Source organism: Fistularia commersonii, chromosome 6, assembly GCF_037954325.1.
Source record: "Fistularia commersonii isolate RoL2024-O1a breed Wild chromosome 6, RoL_Fcom_v1.0, whole genome shotgun sequence".
In the NCBI taxonomy this organism is placed as follows: Eukaryota; Metazoa; Chordata; class Actinopteri; order Syngnathiformes; family Fistulariidae; genus Fistularia; species Fistularia commersonii.
The window spans coordinates 12097998-12116514 of NC_141289.1; the positions used below are offsets into that span (position 1 = coordinate 12097998).

Here is an 18517-nt window from a genome sequence, read left to right on the forward strand (position 1 = left end):
ATATATCACCCAGCCCTCACTTAACTTTCCCTTTTTACACTGGGTTTAAAAGTGATAGTAAGAGTGGGTTTTTCCTTGAAACCCCTCCAATCTACGATTCACTGGTTTGCATCCTTTTCTGAAGCGTCCTGCTTTCCATCAGGGGCTGCTACTGTACACTGCAGGCGGGGCAGCAGGCCTCTCTCCGGTCCGGCAGAGGACAGAAGTCCATCTGCCTGACAATCTCAGTGAAAAGCTCGTCCACCATGGTTTTGCTCTTGGCCGACGTCTCCATGAAGGGGCAACCCCAGTCTTCGGCCAGGGCCTGACCCTCGCTGGGGGACACTTCCCGCTCGTCCTCCAGGTCGACCTTGTTGCCAACCAGCACCACTGGCACTTGCTGGTACCTGGAAGTAAGAGGGAGAATAATATTTGACATTTGCTTCCTTCTATCCACCTGAGCAAGTTTTCAAGCCTGTCCGACTTCGCAGCGTTCTCCGTCATCCAGGTCCCGGTCGATTATTGTCAAATCTTATCTTGGCAGCTGGACCTAGATTCTTTCCTTGAAGGCGTTTCACTAAGTCTGGCTGCCGCAATAAGAGTTGGCAACTACAGCTTCGGGTGGGGGGCGGTTGTGTGTGACAAATATCACAAGGTTCAATTTCAAAACTGTTATTCCATACATAATAACGACATACTGCTAAATCTATTCTGTATTCTTCTACGTGATGGCATGCAAGCTGTACCTCTAATGGCCTCTGAGGCTTGTTTAAAATCCTTTGCTCCCCATTTAGCGTCATTTCCATCATACGCCCGGCCTGTCTCAACCAATCAAAAGCTTTCTCGCCGAGTGTGCGGCTGATAATGACGGTCCTCCTTTATCTGAGCCATCAATACAAGGAAAACAGACTGAGGAAGGTAATGGAATAGGGTATTGAATAATTGAATAAAGCTAATGTGGCGCTCGTACATGAGGGGAATCGTCACGGGCCTTGATAACCAAAGAAACACCGTGGTCAAAAATACAGGGTGGTGTAGCTATGTATGCAATGTCCAAGTTATCAAACTTATACATTTTATCCAATTTCAAGGGTGACAAATTGACAATTGAATAGAGTTCCCCATCAAATGAAAATGGTAGTTTATGACAAATTAAAGGAGTTTACAGGGTGTATAGAGGGATATAACCGATTAGATTGGGAATCACAATCTCAACCTGACAGATATTCAGAAAAAAAAAAAATCCACTCTTCAATATCACAGATATTTTCTTTTTTATTTTCAATGTATCAGTACATTTAAAAGCCATAAGAGAAATAGTTCTATCACTATTATCATTGCAACTGTAGATTTTGTTTTAAGACTGACATTCGCTCTGAAGACTTGGGGCACTCTTTGGGTTGAAAATGAAAAACAAAGAATATAATTTGAACAATAACATGGATTTCAATTTCAGATATATGTCATTTTGATCTCATACAAGCTTTTTTTATAAACATAAATTAAAAATCCTGTTCTACTTTACCCCATTAGCAGATATTCTATTGTCATTAGGCATCCCTCATTATATATTTGATTGAATTACTACAGCATGCCAATTCCAGAACATTTATATTTTCACAGCAGATAAAGGCACCGACCACTTGATCCTCCACCATCAGTCACTTCTAAATGCGTTCTGCTCCTGGATTATCGATCCGCTGGTGCTATTGAGAAATGGGCTCTTATCTACAAATTGGTGGCTTGCTGCCACCTGCTCGGATGAGAGAGAAGCCGAGGTGCGGAAAAGAGCTGGCAGGCTTTCCCTAAGCTCGTGCTGGCAGGAGAGGAGGAGTGCCGGCAGCAGGTGAATGAACGAGCATCCCTCGGTGGGAGGAGCGCAAGGACGGTGCAAAAGTGCCCTTGAGCTACGGCTGCCATACACATTTATCAAATACCTGACGATGACCATAATTAAAATCGGTTGTTTTTTATACGACGGAAAAATTGAAAGCTGGAAACAATTTATCTCCCAAAAAACAATTGACATATAACAGAGGAAACACATATATTGTCAAATGCAATGTCCAGCCATTCCTCGATCAAGACAGGGAGGCACTGCCAGACTTGACTGCTCACCTCCCAGAGGAATCCCCGAGGAAAAGAGGGGGATTATAAATAGCCTCTCCATACTTCTCATTCTGCAAACCTGAGAAAACACTGGCAAAAAAAAAGGAAAAAAAAAAGAAAAACTTGTCCCTGCAGCCTGACATTTCGCCCCAGCAGCCCGGGACTGCCCAGCACACGCGAGCAGCAGCTGACCTCAGCAGGACGAGCGTGTCGCGCAAGCCTGTGTGAGTCTCTGCGTGAACACGTGTATGTACGTATGTGTGTGTGTGTGTGTGTGTGTCTGCATGCTGAAGTCAAGAGTATGTAAAGTGTGAAGAAGGAGAGCACCATGCAGACAAATGCATTCTGACAGCCTTGCAGGAGAAACTCTATATTTAACTACAAAGACACAGGGAGAGCCAGCTTCTCCGGGAGGGTGGAGTTTGTTTGTTACAGCATCGAACCGCTGCTCCCTCCTCGCCACAAGACCAGACCTTTGAAACTGCAGGGCAAACCTGCCCCGTGGGGCTTTCCAGGCTGGTATCATGTAAAACTGGGGAACATGTAAGTCTGTGTTTGGGGCTGAATATTTAACATTTTCTGTTCTATATAATCATGCCTTTTTTTTTCTTTGCGTATTTCTTTCACTAGATATAATAGTAAACAGTGTCATTGCTGTTTCTTATTTTAACCATAAAGGGACATTCAAAAATTCATTTACCTGGGTTTTGAGAGCAAAAACAGTATTTTATGAAAGTTATGGATCTCAATGAATCTTTACAATGAGGACTTTGGGACTCCACAATAATGGGAACAGGAACATATTTGTCTCCAATAACGTCATAATATATTAAGAACTTGATGTAAAATCAAGTACAAGTTGAAAAAAGAAATTAAGTGGAACTTTGGTGAGGATGGATAAAAGGTAAAAAAAAAAGAGCCATAATCTAAGGATAAGGTTACAGATGGTGATAAATTTCAACTCAAACATGGAACTCTCCAAATTAAATTTATACTTTAAACAAAGTCCAAAAATGTAAAGAAAAAATAGACTGGTAGTGACTGGTTGGGATAAAACATTACCTAAAATCTGATAGAAATGGGTTATTTTGTATTGATTTGGGATCATGTGTGCCGATAATGTGATTTTAATATTACCTAGGTTTCAAACATTTCCTGAAGAATAAATTAAATGGATGTTTAAGGTGCTTGTTCTAGATGCTTTATAGGTATTATCAGTCATACAGCTGTAAACCTACATTTGAGATGTTACCACCTATTTATTCCTTTTTTTACTACGTCTTATAACTAGTCAACGTTTAACATTTCAACATTAAGTACTTTCCAGTCCTCTACACTAATCCTGATATGGGCTCAAAAGGGAAGGGATTTTGATAGAGACTACACAATTCCACTGCAGTCATTGATCTTCTCGAAGCAATTGAACTTGGTCGATTTCTTTCGTCTCTTATCTGAAAGCTTCTCCAGTACTCTACTTCATCCCAGGACTGCGTGGGCTACTCAGATGAGAGGCAAAACATCCTCAAGAAATAAACCCAGCCTGATTGGCGGGACGGGATTTATCGACGAACACCGTGAGACGCTAGATGACCGGGGATCTTCGATGACCACCTCGCTTTCGGCAGAGCTGAATTCAGCAACATTCAATTTGAAAATCATCATTCAGTTTGAAAATATACCTATCAGTGTGAGTGCAGGTTAACGACTCCAGTGTCATTTATGTTCTCGCTCAGTGATCCCCTCCCACCCCCCACACACACAGTTTCTCTGAATACCAACTTAATTTCACACTTCCTGGTGACTGATGTGTGATGGTTACACAGATAAGGACAATATAGTGTGTCCTTGGGGATTTTGCAGGTTGTGCATGTAGATTGCATTGAGCAGAGAGAAAATAAACCGCTAACTTATCTCGGTTCAGTATGAGAGTTCTGGAAGCCATGAATTATGGACATTATCAGCCGTGTTTGAACGTATCTCCATCTCCAGCCCGTGCAGCTGAAATGAGCAGCAGCACAGAACACACTGCTTTTCCTTTTAGCAGTAAATTCACAGGAGAGAAATCGTGCGGCGGATTTATGCAAGAGAAAACAGCAAGTGGCATGTCATATGGGCACCCAAATCTCTGCTGATTCCTGAATTATTACGTTGAGAACTCTTCTCAGAATATTTCTCTCAGTGGGTCTAATGGTTCTTAGTGTGCTCATCTGCAAATGATCGCACTCCTCTTTCTTTTAGTTGCCAGCTGTATCTTTATATAAATGAGAAATAGCTTTGAAATACAGCACATAAACAGACAATAATACCACAATATAGAGAAGGCCATTTTTCCTACTAATGCAATAACGAACAGCAAATATGGGCTGCATTTTAATGATCTAATGCTCAATGTAAAAAAAAAAACCTGGGTATTTTCCAGATATGCAAATATGTCGTCTTTGCACCTGGTGCTGGTGCGTAGGGCTCTCCCAATCTCACCTCGAGACTTCACGGGTACATTCTGCAATGATCGGAAGGTCAGCCTTTAAGAAGCAGGTGTGCCTGTGAGTAACAGGTATCTGGTTGCCATGGCAGCACGACAAGTGGTTTAACCAGGGTGACGTCAGGAACGCCCAAAGAGCCTATCAGCTGGGATACTCTTCTGCTTGTGAAGAGTGAAAAAATAAACGTATAAAAAAATGGGAACATTAAATAACAGCACCCTATGACGACGCCCCTCCTCACACATATGTACCTGATGGTAAAAATCCATGTGACATAAACTCTAGTGAGACTTAATACAGCACATAATCATTCTCATTCACACGTCATATTGACACATCGCCATTCAAACTCTCATTCCAATATCTGGGCAATTTAAAACCTCCGATTAACCTGTTTTTGGACAGCGGGGGGAAACCGGAGAACCCGGAGGAAACCCACTTTGACACGGGGAAAACATGGCTATTAGGTGCCCTGTTGGAATCCAACCAGCAACCTTCTTGCTGTGGGGGGGAGAGCTAATCACTGTCCTTTTGAATTTAATGATTGCCATAATCTTCCTTGATATATGTGTTTGGATTAAGTGATGTGGAGCAAGACTGAGTGTGTGTCAGAGAATTGTAGGCTCTTTCTTATGGAATTTTCAATGACTTCTCAGTCATTTTTCTATAACCTCTCTATCTAATGCTCTGCAAATATTCACATTATCCCCTCGCTGATTGGTTGATACCATCTAACCCATTTTAATTTACTTTTTTGACAAACTCGTCTCTGTCTGGGAAACGACAAACCTTTCCCACACAGAGAGCCAGTGTTTGTAATCCGCCAACATTTTTTTTTTCCCCAGTTATTCCCAGGGAAAACTGCCATCTTAAAACTACCTGCTAGAGTACATGTGACTCCTGTTAGCTGTTTTTATTTTTGTAATTTTCATTTTTTTATTTTTAAAGACTCCACAGCAGAGCAAAACACACAAACGCACAAAAAGAAATCACAAAAGAACACGAAAGCGCCCCAGCCCTCCGGCCACGTTGCACTGTGCATCTGCTGTTAATTAGCAGCTGGAGCGCTGCCTTTGTGCGACAGCCGGCTTCACACACGTATAGTATGTGTGTGAGACTGGACAAACAAACTACATATATATATATATTTTATGTATATATGCATATATATATATATATGATGCCAACACAGTGTGAACTCTCAAAGAATGATACAGGAGGGAACAAAAGCTTGGATATTTCTGCGCTGCTGCAAAAAGAAAGGAAAAGAAAAAAAACAAAAAAAGAAGCTGCAAACATTCCTGTGATAAACACACAAAGATAGGGCCTGCAGAGCATATTGAGAAGCTCTTTGGAGTATTTTCTTGCCCCCCCGACAATGAGAAACCGAGACTATTTTTCCATCTTTGACAGTGAAGCTGAAACTATTTCTCGTCTCATTCACATGCAAAAACAGTCACATTAGATGAAATGTATTATTACAGCTGTTCTGAGCAGCTGAATGACGACAAGTGCAAAAAAAAAAAAAAAAAAAGGAAGGGGCGCGTTTTTGACTTTTAAAACAGCAAAATCCGAAAGGGAGTAAGAAACGTCTCAGGATGAAAGTAGATTCCCTTTTGATGCTCCACTTTCTTTGCACTCGTGAGAGGATGATTCCTCAAGCCTCCGCTCACGTTTGACACATTTCTTTGTCATGAATGCGTCACGTTATCGCTATGAATGTTTTCACTTCATTATTTCTACGCCCGAGTGACAAAATCTGTTCAGGCATTCAGTCGAAGAAAAGTCCGTAATGAAGCCTCAGCAGATATTTGTCTGGTAAACACTGTGATCACGATGCAAATCACGAATTTCAATCTAACGCCATGCTTCGCTGATCCCTCAGACATTTGATGTCTCCTCATTATCTGAGATGATTCAGGTCCTCAAAATGTATTAATTAATCAGAAAAGTGTTTAAAGAGGTTAACAGGTAGAGTGAAAGTTCTTATATTGTTGAGTTTGATGGTTGGGTGGCTATCCCTGAAGGGAGAAGCAGGTAAAGAAAAGAGAGGATTGTTGAGTTTGATGAACATTCATTCCAAGGTAGTTTATATTTTTAGACTATTTAGTTTGCAAAATCACAATTATAACTAAAGTAATAAGAATAAAATCCTTTCAGGCATTTATTCATTCATTATCTATACTGTTGTTCGGCTTGCACAGGACTCGAGACTAGAGAACCTCACGAATGGGGACGGCTTGGCGCAGGAGGTTGAGCAATCGTCTCTGGAACAGAACATTCCTGGTTCAATCCCTGACTCCTCCTAGTGTAGCCAAGTGTTGTTGCTCCCCTGGTGCTGTTGGATGGCATGCATCCATGATGGGTTAATTGCAAAGAACCAATTTCCCCATGGGGATAATTAAGGATAAATAATTATTAATCACAAGGCCACATTTAGATATACAACTATTCACTCTCTCATTCCCATGTCTGGGTAACTTAGAGTCTCCACAGAACCTTTTGCATGTTTTTGGACTGTGGGAGGAAACCAGAGAACCCAGAAGAAACCCACACAGACAGAGAGGGATCATGGAGACCCAACACATGAGGGCCCCATGTTGGAATTGAACCAGGGACCTTCTTGCTTTTAAGTGCTAAGCACCCACAACGTGACCTTAAAATAAAATCCCCCCAAAAACTACTACTTCAGTCACACCTTTTCACATGGCAGATACAAATCAAGCTTGGATTCAAGATTAATTAAAATCAGGATATTCAGTTTGGCACAATTTTGCAATTATGCATGTCTATACAATTAAAGCAGCATTCATTTTAATTCATTTAACTTATCCTTTATCAAACCGCATGGGAAAATTTATTTTCTGCGATTTCACCGATCATTTCTGTGCTGGGTGTAAGAAACGTTTTAGGCACCTTTTGCCATGTAGACAAGACAAATTAATAGGATGATGATAATGGCTTACTGAATTGAGCACCGAGACAGCAACGTCCTGTCAGTGTCTTAGCATAGAAAATATATGTACATTCAAATGAAATACAGAGCAATGGTACACTCATTAGCGAGAAAAAAAAACTTTTGATTAAATTATCCGTGAGTGTGAATGAGAGAGAAAATGGCTTGTATCTCTCTCTGAAATCAGGTGGCAACCAGTTGGACTTAAATCCCGTCCCTCGCCCAATATGATCGGCTCCAGCTGCCTGTGACACTGTGTGCAGGATAAGCGGAATAATCAAGGAGTGAATATACATACAACTTAACTTTTTGGTATTATTTCAGTCACACGTATAATTTTCTATTTTAGAAAACTCACAACAAACTTTTTTTAACTTTTTCATTTATTCTATTTTCTTTTCCCCCCTTTTACATTCCACATTTTAAAGTAAATGCTTTTTTTTTTCCTTAATCACAGGAAAATGTCATGTCAGTACGGCACCTCTCAAATAACCCACAAATCACCTAAAATCAGCAATGAAGGAATTTGTATGTATATTTACAAGAATCTACCTAAATCAAGAAAGAGAAAAGTAATAATATATATATATATATATATTATTCCTTTTTTTCATCTCCTTTAGGTCTAGCTTGCAAATACTGTAATGCGTCATGCAGATGTCTGGATGGCTACAAATCAAATATTAAAGAAATACTGTGCGGCCATTAAAAAGTTGTTCCAGAAACTTCTAAAAAAATTGAATCACCACAAACCACATTCTTGATCTCTCTTACAAGTCTGACATATCGCAGACAGACAGACCTGATGGCGGGTGGGATAAGAAAAATAAAAGATTTTCTGCTGCATAAATATTTATTTTGTAACTATTCCGCAGAATGTGTTTGAATCTGGACAAAGGACGATGCATTCAAGGGTTAACCGTTGGGGAATGTCTGTACAAGTGAAGCACAGATGTGTTCCTGAATGTTTGAGATGCGCCAGAAAGCCACAAATCAGCTCTGGATGTGAAAAGAAGACAAAGAAAAAAAAACACTTATGCAAGGAAACTGCAACAAGTCCCAGTACTTAACACGGACTTTGGAGCACTTAACTGGTGGATCTTAGCTCACATTTCTAAACCAACAGGCTGCTTAAATAATTAGCTTTTTCCTGATGGCAAAGACTAAAAGCCTGAGGTCGGGAAGCTGTGTTGTACCTCCAACAAAGTGCCCCCGGGGATAAGCAGTTTGGGTTTCTCCGCCCTATTCATGGCGCTCACCTCCTGCTATTAGACACAGCATCAGTGCAGCGTGAAAAAGGCGTCTCGAGCACTTTGAACCTGCTTCCTCCCAGACCAACGACCATATACCTTTGCAAACGAGCAAAGAGATTAGAATTAGATTATGAGCGGAGCGACGTCCAGATTTTCAGATCCGTCCAGATATTTGGACGGTCTGGGAGGTGCAGGCTGATAAGTTGCTGTGAAAAGAACCACAGTGCCTCTAACACGGAATGCAGAAAATATTTGTTTATATAAAATAGACCCAGTTTGGGGAGGGCAAGTTTGTTTCCTGCTTCTCCCTGCCCCTCAACTTACATTGAAGAGGGTGGTGTATTTTGTGCACTGCTGGATACAGTATCTCACAAAACCTCTTTCCCATGCCCCCCCACCACCACCTCCACCCCCCCACCAAAAGCCTTGCATGAGCATTCTGGTTTACACAGCTCCCTAATGGAGGCCTGATGTCTTCTTGGCTTCCAGACCAACACAATCCCATTAAATCTCGTGAGTGGGCACACACACACTACATCTCTGTGTGGTGTTTGTTGTTGCTGCTGCTGCCTCAGCAAGAAGTCAAGCACCGGGGTTGGCCAATCCCCCGGTGACATCTGATAGAGATGAAGGAATGATGGTGTTTCAATAAAAAGGGACACCCGATGGATAGAACCCATATGTTTGAATTGCCGGTCGGCAGTTTTAAACAAACCGATGTTGATATTCAAACAGTTGTGAACCAGAGCATCAGCAGGCAAGAGGGCCCCCGCCCGCCTTTTCCCCTTGACAGTCTGCAACAAAAGCGAGAACAGACCCCGGTTGTTTTACCTGCCAACATGGTTAGGAAGGCTTCATGGGGCTTTATGGATGAAACGTTGTATAATGTCTTGATTTTGGAGGCTTTTAGGGGGAAACATTTTAATGAACAACACCGTTGGTCTGGGATCATGAATTCACTAACTTGAAACATAACAGTCGTAAAACCTTTTAAACAGTTTCAGCTTATTTTGGATCGTTGCCTCGTTCTTTTTAACGTCGACACTCCTGTCTGACAACGGAGAAAAATCAAAGTGAATATAAGTAAAATGTAGGTTTTGAAGACCCCGGCGACAAAAAGCCATCGGCTAAACTCAAAACTTCACTTACACAGCAAATCTGTTGGGCCTGTCGATCCATCCCAAGACAATTTTTTTTATTGGTCCCAATGGACCAATCAGAACTGCTCCTCAGGGTTTGGGGTGGCGGCTGGTTTGATATGAGAACTGGCTGATAGCCACTGAGGACAGAAATTAAAAGTATCTAATAGCAGCATGTAATCTGTTATTTCCTCAGGACAACACTATGCATTCCTTTGCTCTGAATGACTTTGGATCTTGCCAGCTGCATCCATAGCAGTATTGATCTATGGCCAACACCAACCAGACCGATACGTCTTGCTGAGCTGGTCTGGTCCGAACAAAATTGAACACGAGACTATCCATTCTCATTAAGAAAACTCACAACTGATGAACGGTTGTCTTAAGATGCGTTACTTGACCAAAATGTTCAACTACCATGGTCACCAGAGTGAGAATCTTATCATCATTTGACATTTATATTGTTTTGCTCTTAAGGGAGGTACAAGTCCGATTTTTATATTCACCCGATCGGATTTAAAACATTTTCAGACCTAAAATAGAGTAGCTCTAAGTAGCTGTTTGCTACTGTTCAACAGTGTCATTTGTCTATAGTAGGTGCACTGTGCTGCTACACTGGCCCTTAAAAATAAAAATTTATGATAAATTGTAATTCATTGTTTTTTTTAAAAAGGAAACATCAAACATTCTTAAACTTTAAACAACTAATAAACTTTTAAAGTGTTTATTAGTTGGTATCTCTTGTTGCTTCTTGCTCCAGCGGTCTCACAATTGAAATAATATAGAAATGTCGACCCTCAGCCGATTCTTTAAATGGTTCCATTCGACTGAAAGCCTCAGTGAAAATCCATGATATCCTGGATTTAGGCCAATGTGCATCTTTGAGGGCACTTCACTTATTTGCAATTGTGTGCATTCAGGAACAAATCTCACCTCAAAGCCAATGCACTGTAAAATAAAAGAATGAAATATTTATAGCCCACACATTCACTTGAGGACAGCGGTGGCTGACGCAGTGTAGGCAACTTCTTTGGGTGGAGGCCCTCTGAAGACGACTGCAAACCGTGTTTTATCCATTACTATATTATTCATTTTCTCGGAGTTCCTGGGTGAGACGGTCCCCGCTGAGTGCCTCGTCAGCTGTGACGCGCTCCGGCTTTCACTCAGTCCCTGACGTCAGACCTCGTGCCACTCCCAGGAATGGGATGAAGAATACGACAAACGGCACTTATACAACAGGATTGGGATCCTTACGCTTTACCACAAATCCAGACTGACATGATCAACTTTTACCTTTTTTCTGTGTTTTATTTGATGTCAATGTGGCAGCTAAAGTTTATGAGCAAGAATACAGGGCGGGGCATATTAAGTGTCTGCATATGTGGGGCGTCGCTTTAGTATTGCAGTGTACCTTAGCTAATGAAAATATCAAAAGCTATAATGCATAACTTTATGATCTTGAAGACACAACTACTTAAATAGCAGCAAAAACAATACTGGACGTCAACTACTTTGAAATTAACCTTATAATACAATGATAAATATTAATGTGTTAAAACCATCTTCAGAGTTCTGAAAGTCCCTTAATCTATTCCTAACCCTACCAGTAAATGTGTCTGTATTTGTATCAATCTATATATATATGCGTGTATATACATACATGTATATATACATGTATGTATGTACAATGTATAAACATAAATGTATACACATACATAGCATACATGTATGTGTACAAATACATACACATATACGGAATGTGTATACACATATACATACAGATAGATAGATGGATGGATGGATGGATGGATGGATGGATGGATGGATGGATGGATGGATAGATAGATAGATAGATAGATAGATAGATAGATAGATAGATAGATAGATAGATAGATAGATAGATAGATAGATAGATAGATAGATAGATAGATAGATTTCATACACTGATGCTCAACTTGAAGCAGTCAGTCAGTCATAAGATTTAAACATATTGGCTTTGCTGCCTCCCTTAACATGCGCATGGCCTTTAAGACCACAGAATCTGAGCCACCTCTCCGCCGGCGTTGCTAAAATAAAGGAAAGCGCTCATCCAGAGTATTTCACAACCGAGGGGACACATCACCGCTTTTTTTTTTTCTCTCCCCCGGCTGTGAGATGAGCTCAGTGGGTTCGTTGAGCAACTGAGCGCGCTGATCAAAGCCATCCGGAGTCGGTCACGTGTTGCAGAGAAAATACCACAAACGGGGAGAGTTCAGTGAGTTGATGGATGACAGGTGAGCCTCAGCTGGGCTTTTATGAAGAACATCTGAATTCCTCGCAGAGCAAGACGGAGGAGGGAGCCTGGAGGATTTGACAAGCTGCACCGTTTAAATGACTTACAAGGCCACCAGAAGGGCTCTGGGAGGTACTCCAACATTGGTTTAAATGAAACTGTGTTTGAGAAATTATATCAAAGCAAGCGGTAAATGTAGGAAAAATAAAGAGTTACACCGGACCTATCAGGGGTCAAAGTCTGCTGTGCATACAGATACCGTAAATTAGAACCTGAGGCCCGACGGGGACTAAAAAGCAGGAGAATTTTCCATTTCTAAATCTTTAAATAATGTGACTTGAGTCAGATAATCTTCCTGTATGTTGCTACTAAACTGGACACATTGTATAACTTACTAGCCGACTGAGGCATTCACATCATATGTTGCTCTGAAATAGCTTCTTTTGACCGACCGGCCGTTTGGTGGCCATTATGCAGAGTCAGTGTTTTGGCTTTCGAGAATTGGACTGAGGAGGCGAAAATAAAAATAATATCCAAAACCAAATCCAACTCTTTTCACAACTCTTTGTCAACACCTGTGTCTAACTACTTCATCACTATTCACAGTTTGTCTTCTGAAAAGGACAGGAAAAGGCCCTTACAGTTATCAATTGGTAAAGAAAACATAATATATATATATATATAAATGATATATGCAAAAAGTAAACAGTTGCTCTGTCATTTGTGTTAATCTAAGCATTTTAGCTGTTTAGGACATTTTCTTAAGACTGAAATATCTGTGTGACTCATGGTTTACGCAGCTCATTGTATTCCACTGGAGTAAAGAAGAAGAAGAAGAAGAAGAAGAAGAAGAAGAAGAAAATAATATGTTGAGGGCGTACAATATCTGGCTTATCAAAACAAGTTTTGAGAGCCTTTTTCGCTTTCCCATGGTTGGAAAATATCATATCCCGACAGACAGACTTTTTCCTCCACTTATATTTGATTTGTGTGTGTGTGTGTGTGTGTGTGTGTGTATACATCAGCAAAGTAAAGCTACAGTGGCCCAGTTGCTGAGAGTCTCTGGGTCTGAGCAACTTGACCAAACTGAGCCTGGGATCGGAGAAGGTGAGGGCCTGGAGGTGGAAAGTTTAATAGAGCTCACGTTTGGAAAAATAAAGCTGAACAAGAAATAATCTTGACTATTAAGATGCACCATCATTTTCCCACCTAAACAGCTCTTAGCTTCACAACTGATAGTTTTTAATATTTAACACCCACGAGGTGTCGCATCAGAATGTGACTTACTTAGCACACAAACACAAAGTCGGCGGTTCGATTCCCGGCCTCTCCCGTCCGCACGCTTGACTCAAGCGCGCGCGGGCCAAGTTGGGCCAACTTTTACCTCCGGATGTAAAAAGCAGCCACTTGAAGCCCGACGCTGCACCCACAACCATTCCAAACGGGGAAGCCCAACCAAGAGATAATAATAATAATACCTCCATCTGCTCACCATGACCTGGACCACTCACCTCTTGACCCTGATGATCTGATCTCTCATGGGCTTGATGTCCTGGAAGCTCTGCTGGTTGACCAGGCTGTAGACCAGGATGAAGCCCTGGCCGTTGCGGATGTAAAGGTCCCTCATGGAGGCGAACTGCTCGGTACCGGCCGTGTCCAGGATCTCCAGCACCGACGGCGACGAGTCCACCTCGATCTCCTTCCTGTAGAAATCTTCGATGGTGGGGTCGTACTTCTCGATGAAGGTGCCGGTGACGAACTGCACGGTGAGGGCAGACTTCCCCACCCCGCCGCTGCCGAGCACCACCACCTTATACTCCCGCATAGCGACCCGGGCGAGTCCGGCATTCAGGGAGGGAGAGACCTTTGCACTCACACTGAAGGCATGACACGGTTGTTTTGTTGTTGTTGTTGTTTTGTTCCTGCCGATAAAGGACGTGTCCGTCTAAGCGGGAGAAGGGAAGTAATGTCGGAGCATTTGTCCCGGAGATGCTCAGTGAAATATTCCCACGCTATCTTGCAGGGACGCCGCCGCTCCGGAGGCATCCATAATGCAAGGAGGCGTCGGTGTGGCACAGATAAGATCGGCTATTATTAGAAACAACTAGTCTGCACATCTTCTTTCTTTTCCCTCCCTCCGTGCTAAGGCTAACGTTATTCCTGGAGTTTAAAGGCGAAGGGCGGATTTTTTTTTTTTCAACCCGCAGAAGCAAACAGGGGAGTGGAGGGAATCCACGCCTCCAGAAGAGACGGCGCATCCACGGGATGTTACCGCTTCCCGGAAGATGTGGGGAGGAGGCGACACGGGAACCGGCATTTAGATAAAACAAAAAATTCCGCGATTTATTTATGTACATACATACATACATACATATATGTGTGTGTGTGTGTGTGTGTGTATAAATATATATATATATATGTTTTTAAATTAAATATACAACCATAACATCTCGACATCTGGGCTGGGCTCGACAAATATGATAAAACATATATATATGATAAATATGTATATAAATATGATATATATATATATATGATAAAACATATATATACACACACACACACATATATACACACATATATATATAAACACACACATATATACACACATATATATAGATACACACACATACATATATATGTGTATGTATATATAATGTATATATATATATATACATACATTTATATGATTTTAAAATTAAATACACAACCTCAAGATCCTCGAACTCTGGGCTGCTAAAAAATATGATATCGCTCTCTCTCTCTGTAGATAGATAGATAGATAGATAGATAGATAGATAGATAGATAGATAGATAGATAGATAGATAGATAGATAGATAGATAGATAGATAGATAGATAGATAGATAGATAGATGATTTTAAAAGTAAATACACAACCACAAGAATCTCAAACTCTGGGTTGCTAAAAAATATTACAAAATAAAATAATTATCGTTTTCTGGGGGATGAATAGCTGCTTGTAATTCACTGTCACACAGATTCATTCATTTATTTAATTAACATTTCATATTTGTTTATTTGTTAGTTTATTTATCGAATTAAATCCACAAGATCTCAAACTCTAGGTTCCTGAAAAAAAACATGACATCGATGTCTAAATTTAGTTTTCAGCAATGTTTTTGTTTATTGATTATTCCATGCATATAATTATTCATTTCATACTAAATTTTGGCTAGTTTAAACCTCTCCATTCACTGAACATCCCCTTTTAAGGGGATGGGCCTGTGTTGTAACTTAAAACCTTCAACGCTGATGATGGACGAAAGAGTGTCAAGTTATTTTGAAGCAGATATCATTATCTGTTCCAAAAATCCCAATCATGACAAATATTTCAATTATTAAAATAATGCCAGATAAACAGTATATTTTCAGACAGAATGTGCCTTTGCATAGCAAGTTCTAATTCCAGTCTGATCATTCATTATCTATATCTATCGCTTATCCTGCGCTCAGGGTTGCTCATTCACACATCTGATCAATTTAGGGTCTCCATCAAACCTATCGCATGTTTTTGGACTGTGGGAGCAAAGCGGAAACCTACATAGACACCAGGAGAACATGCAAACTCACAGAAAGGCCCCCGGTCGGATTAGTACCAGGGACCTAATTGCTGAAGCGAAAGCCACTGCACCACCCTGCGACCCGTATTCTAATATTTATTTTCCAAACATATTTCGTCCCATGTAGAATTTGGGGATGTTTTTACATCGGTCTTATCAAAATTGTACTTCCAATAAAGCATTTGTTTGATAGGGTAAAGAAAATGCAGCGACTTTGTGATGCTCTGCATCTCCGCAGGAATAGTAATGTGTCAGGTATACCATCTTTGAGGGATATTACGTTTCAGATGTTGGTGGATATTTCGGAATTTGCACCCTGAAATTGCAGCAGGGCCAGTGTGATCACGTACAAAGATAGACATAAAGGAAAATCCCGCTGCGAAAGCGGCCGCAAACATGAGCCAGCTTTTCCGTTCATCGCTGCCAACAGGAGGTAAGGTTTTTGAACGTTTGTAGCCTTATAACACAGATATGAATGACTATGCACCGCAGAGACAGAAAGTGACAATAACAAATGTAAAATTGCACTAGTCCTCGCTTTTATCATGCAGTAAATTCCAGGAAGTCCACATCTATGTTTTCCTTGCCCCATTATCTGTTATAAATTATAATGTCCTAAACAAACTAGGACCTGTTTATTTACTTTTAGGGCTGCAGCTGCCAAAGAGGACTTCAGGGGGCCCTGGTGGTCTTCTAAAGGGCCCCTGAGGAAAAACCACCACAATTTCAAGTCAGTTGAAGTTTACACAATGAGAGATTCTCCCAACTCTTTCGCAGCGTGACAAGTCGAGGAACCATTTTCTTTGTGCGCCACAAGGAAGAAATATGACACAAATATGAATCCAAGGGGAAAGCCATTCCTTTGATTTTCTTTATTTCTTTCTTTTAATAGATTTTACACTATCTTGCTGGAACCAAAGAAACATTTGACTATAGAAACATAAAATAGCACAAAATATATGCAAAAGAATACATTTAAAAATGCTTACATTAAACTATTAAATCCAAAGAGGTTCTTTTCTTTGTATATATATATATGTATATATATATACACATATATATTCATATATATATATATATATATGTGTGTTTTTTTCCCCTCAATTTATGCCTTTACTTTGTTGCTTGGGTAGACTGCAAAAAAGATGGCACTGACAGTCGTACTTCATAACCTGCAATCTCCAGTGTAGTGCCCTCTGCTGGCTAAAGCTTTGAAATTACAAGATCGGAACAGTTCCATTGTAAGGCAATGGGCACGAAATGGTTTCAATACAGATGAGAGGGAGACGACAAGTAAGGGTCTTTGACTCTGTTGCAGTCGTCCCTTTTTGCAATGCATTGCACACAGTAAAACCATGTAAATGACATTACATAAAGTTATGTCTGAAATTAAACTGGAAAAGGGGTTTGGGCAAGACTTGTTCATTTTTCTGTTTCCTGGAAAACATAAAACCGCAAGCACGATGGACTAGAAATAAGGCAAAGTGTTTGGATAAGCTGAGTCTGCTCAGTTGACCAACTGCTCAGAAAGTGCTTATTTTACCATCAGTCGATCACCTCACATGTTGAAAACAAAAACAAAACAAAATGAAAAAAACAAAACCATTACATCTTAGTATGTCATAACCAAAGGGGCATTGCGGGTAACCAAATGTGGACATTTCGTGAACAGACATTATTTTGTTTTGCTAGAAACATTCATTGAATAATTAAAGAAATAATGTTTTTCCCATGCAACTTGTTTAATTAGTTTACCAGTAGTATTTGCTTTTGATTGATAAACAGAATTTTTGTTACAACAGCAACCTCTTAAGGAAATGAAAACATCTTGAAATAGTATGAAAAGTGCAATCCTTAACAATAGTGACACATTGAATACGATGCCTCAGTGTGGAACCTGAAGGTCCTTTGTCAGGGGAAGTGTTGTACATCTGAACATAATAATTTATTTAAATTATTTAGTTCTTATATATATTTATATAGGTATATATGTGAGTGTGTGTGTATATATATATATATATATCTATTTATATATACACACACATATATATGTATATATATATATATACACATATACATATATATATACACACACATATGTATATATATGCACACACACACGCGCACACACGCATGCTCGCTCGCTCGCTCGCACGCACGCTCGCACGCACGCACGCACGCACGCACACACACACACACACACACATATATATATATAATCTATGTGACATTGATGACTTTAAATCTATTTTAAGTGTTACGGTCACAGCACTATATGGGCTGTTATTTGCTAATGAAAATATCTGGTTGTAATCTCAGTGAAGAATAAGAAATGTTAATATTTTCTTGACAATCTACTGTGTGTACAGTGTTCTAGCAAAAAAGGAAACAAAAATCAACTTAACAATGTCATTTACAAAAATACCAAACTTTAGTAATCGCAACATTTGGTTGCCACAGCAACAACTTAATATTGTTATGAAATACTATCATACTAGAGTGAAAAGTACATCTTTTTTGATTTTTTCTATTCTTTTTTTTTTTTGTTGTTTTTTTTGGTAAAATGTAATCTATACAATAAACATTTTTTCCAGCAACACAAGCAACTCTATCACTATGCTCATTACTGCAACACCGTGATCTTTTTTTTTACTTTTTTTGATGAGAAGGCAAGAAAGGTCCACTAGCTTTCTATTGGTGGGTCGACTTTTAAGCCCCACCCTTGTTCCTGTGCGACTTCTCAT

The 18517-nt window shown here is 40.2% G+C and overlaps 1 protein-coding gene across 1 annotated transcript; it reads right to left on the reverse strand.

Annotated features, from left to right (window-relative positions):
* LOC147233376 (ras-related protein Rap-2a-like) lies at positions 1-14135 on the reverse strand. The gene is made up of 2 exons (XM_086148117.1): positions 13703-14135; positions 1-386 (listed from the first exon to the last, which is right to left on the reverse strand). Exons 1-2 carry the CDS (start codon positions 14014-14016, stop codon positions 149-151), a joined length of 552 nt encoding a protein of 183 aa, XP_086004243.1. The 5' UTR covers positions 14017-14135; the 3' UTR covers positions 1-148.
* Positions 14136-18517: the final 4382 nt, after the last annotated feature.

Coding starts and splice junctions, on each gene's coding strand:
- LOC147233376 (XM_086148117.1), bottom strand. CDS start 14,016: ATGCGGGAGTATAAGGTGGTGGTGCTCGGCAGCGGCGGGGTGGGGAAG. Junction 387..13,702: donor CAGATCATCAGGGTCAAGAG/GTGAGTGGTCCA, acceptor TCTTACTTCCAG/GTACCAGCAAGTGCCAGTGG.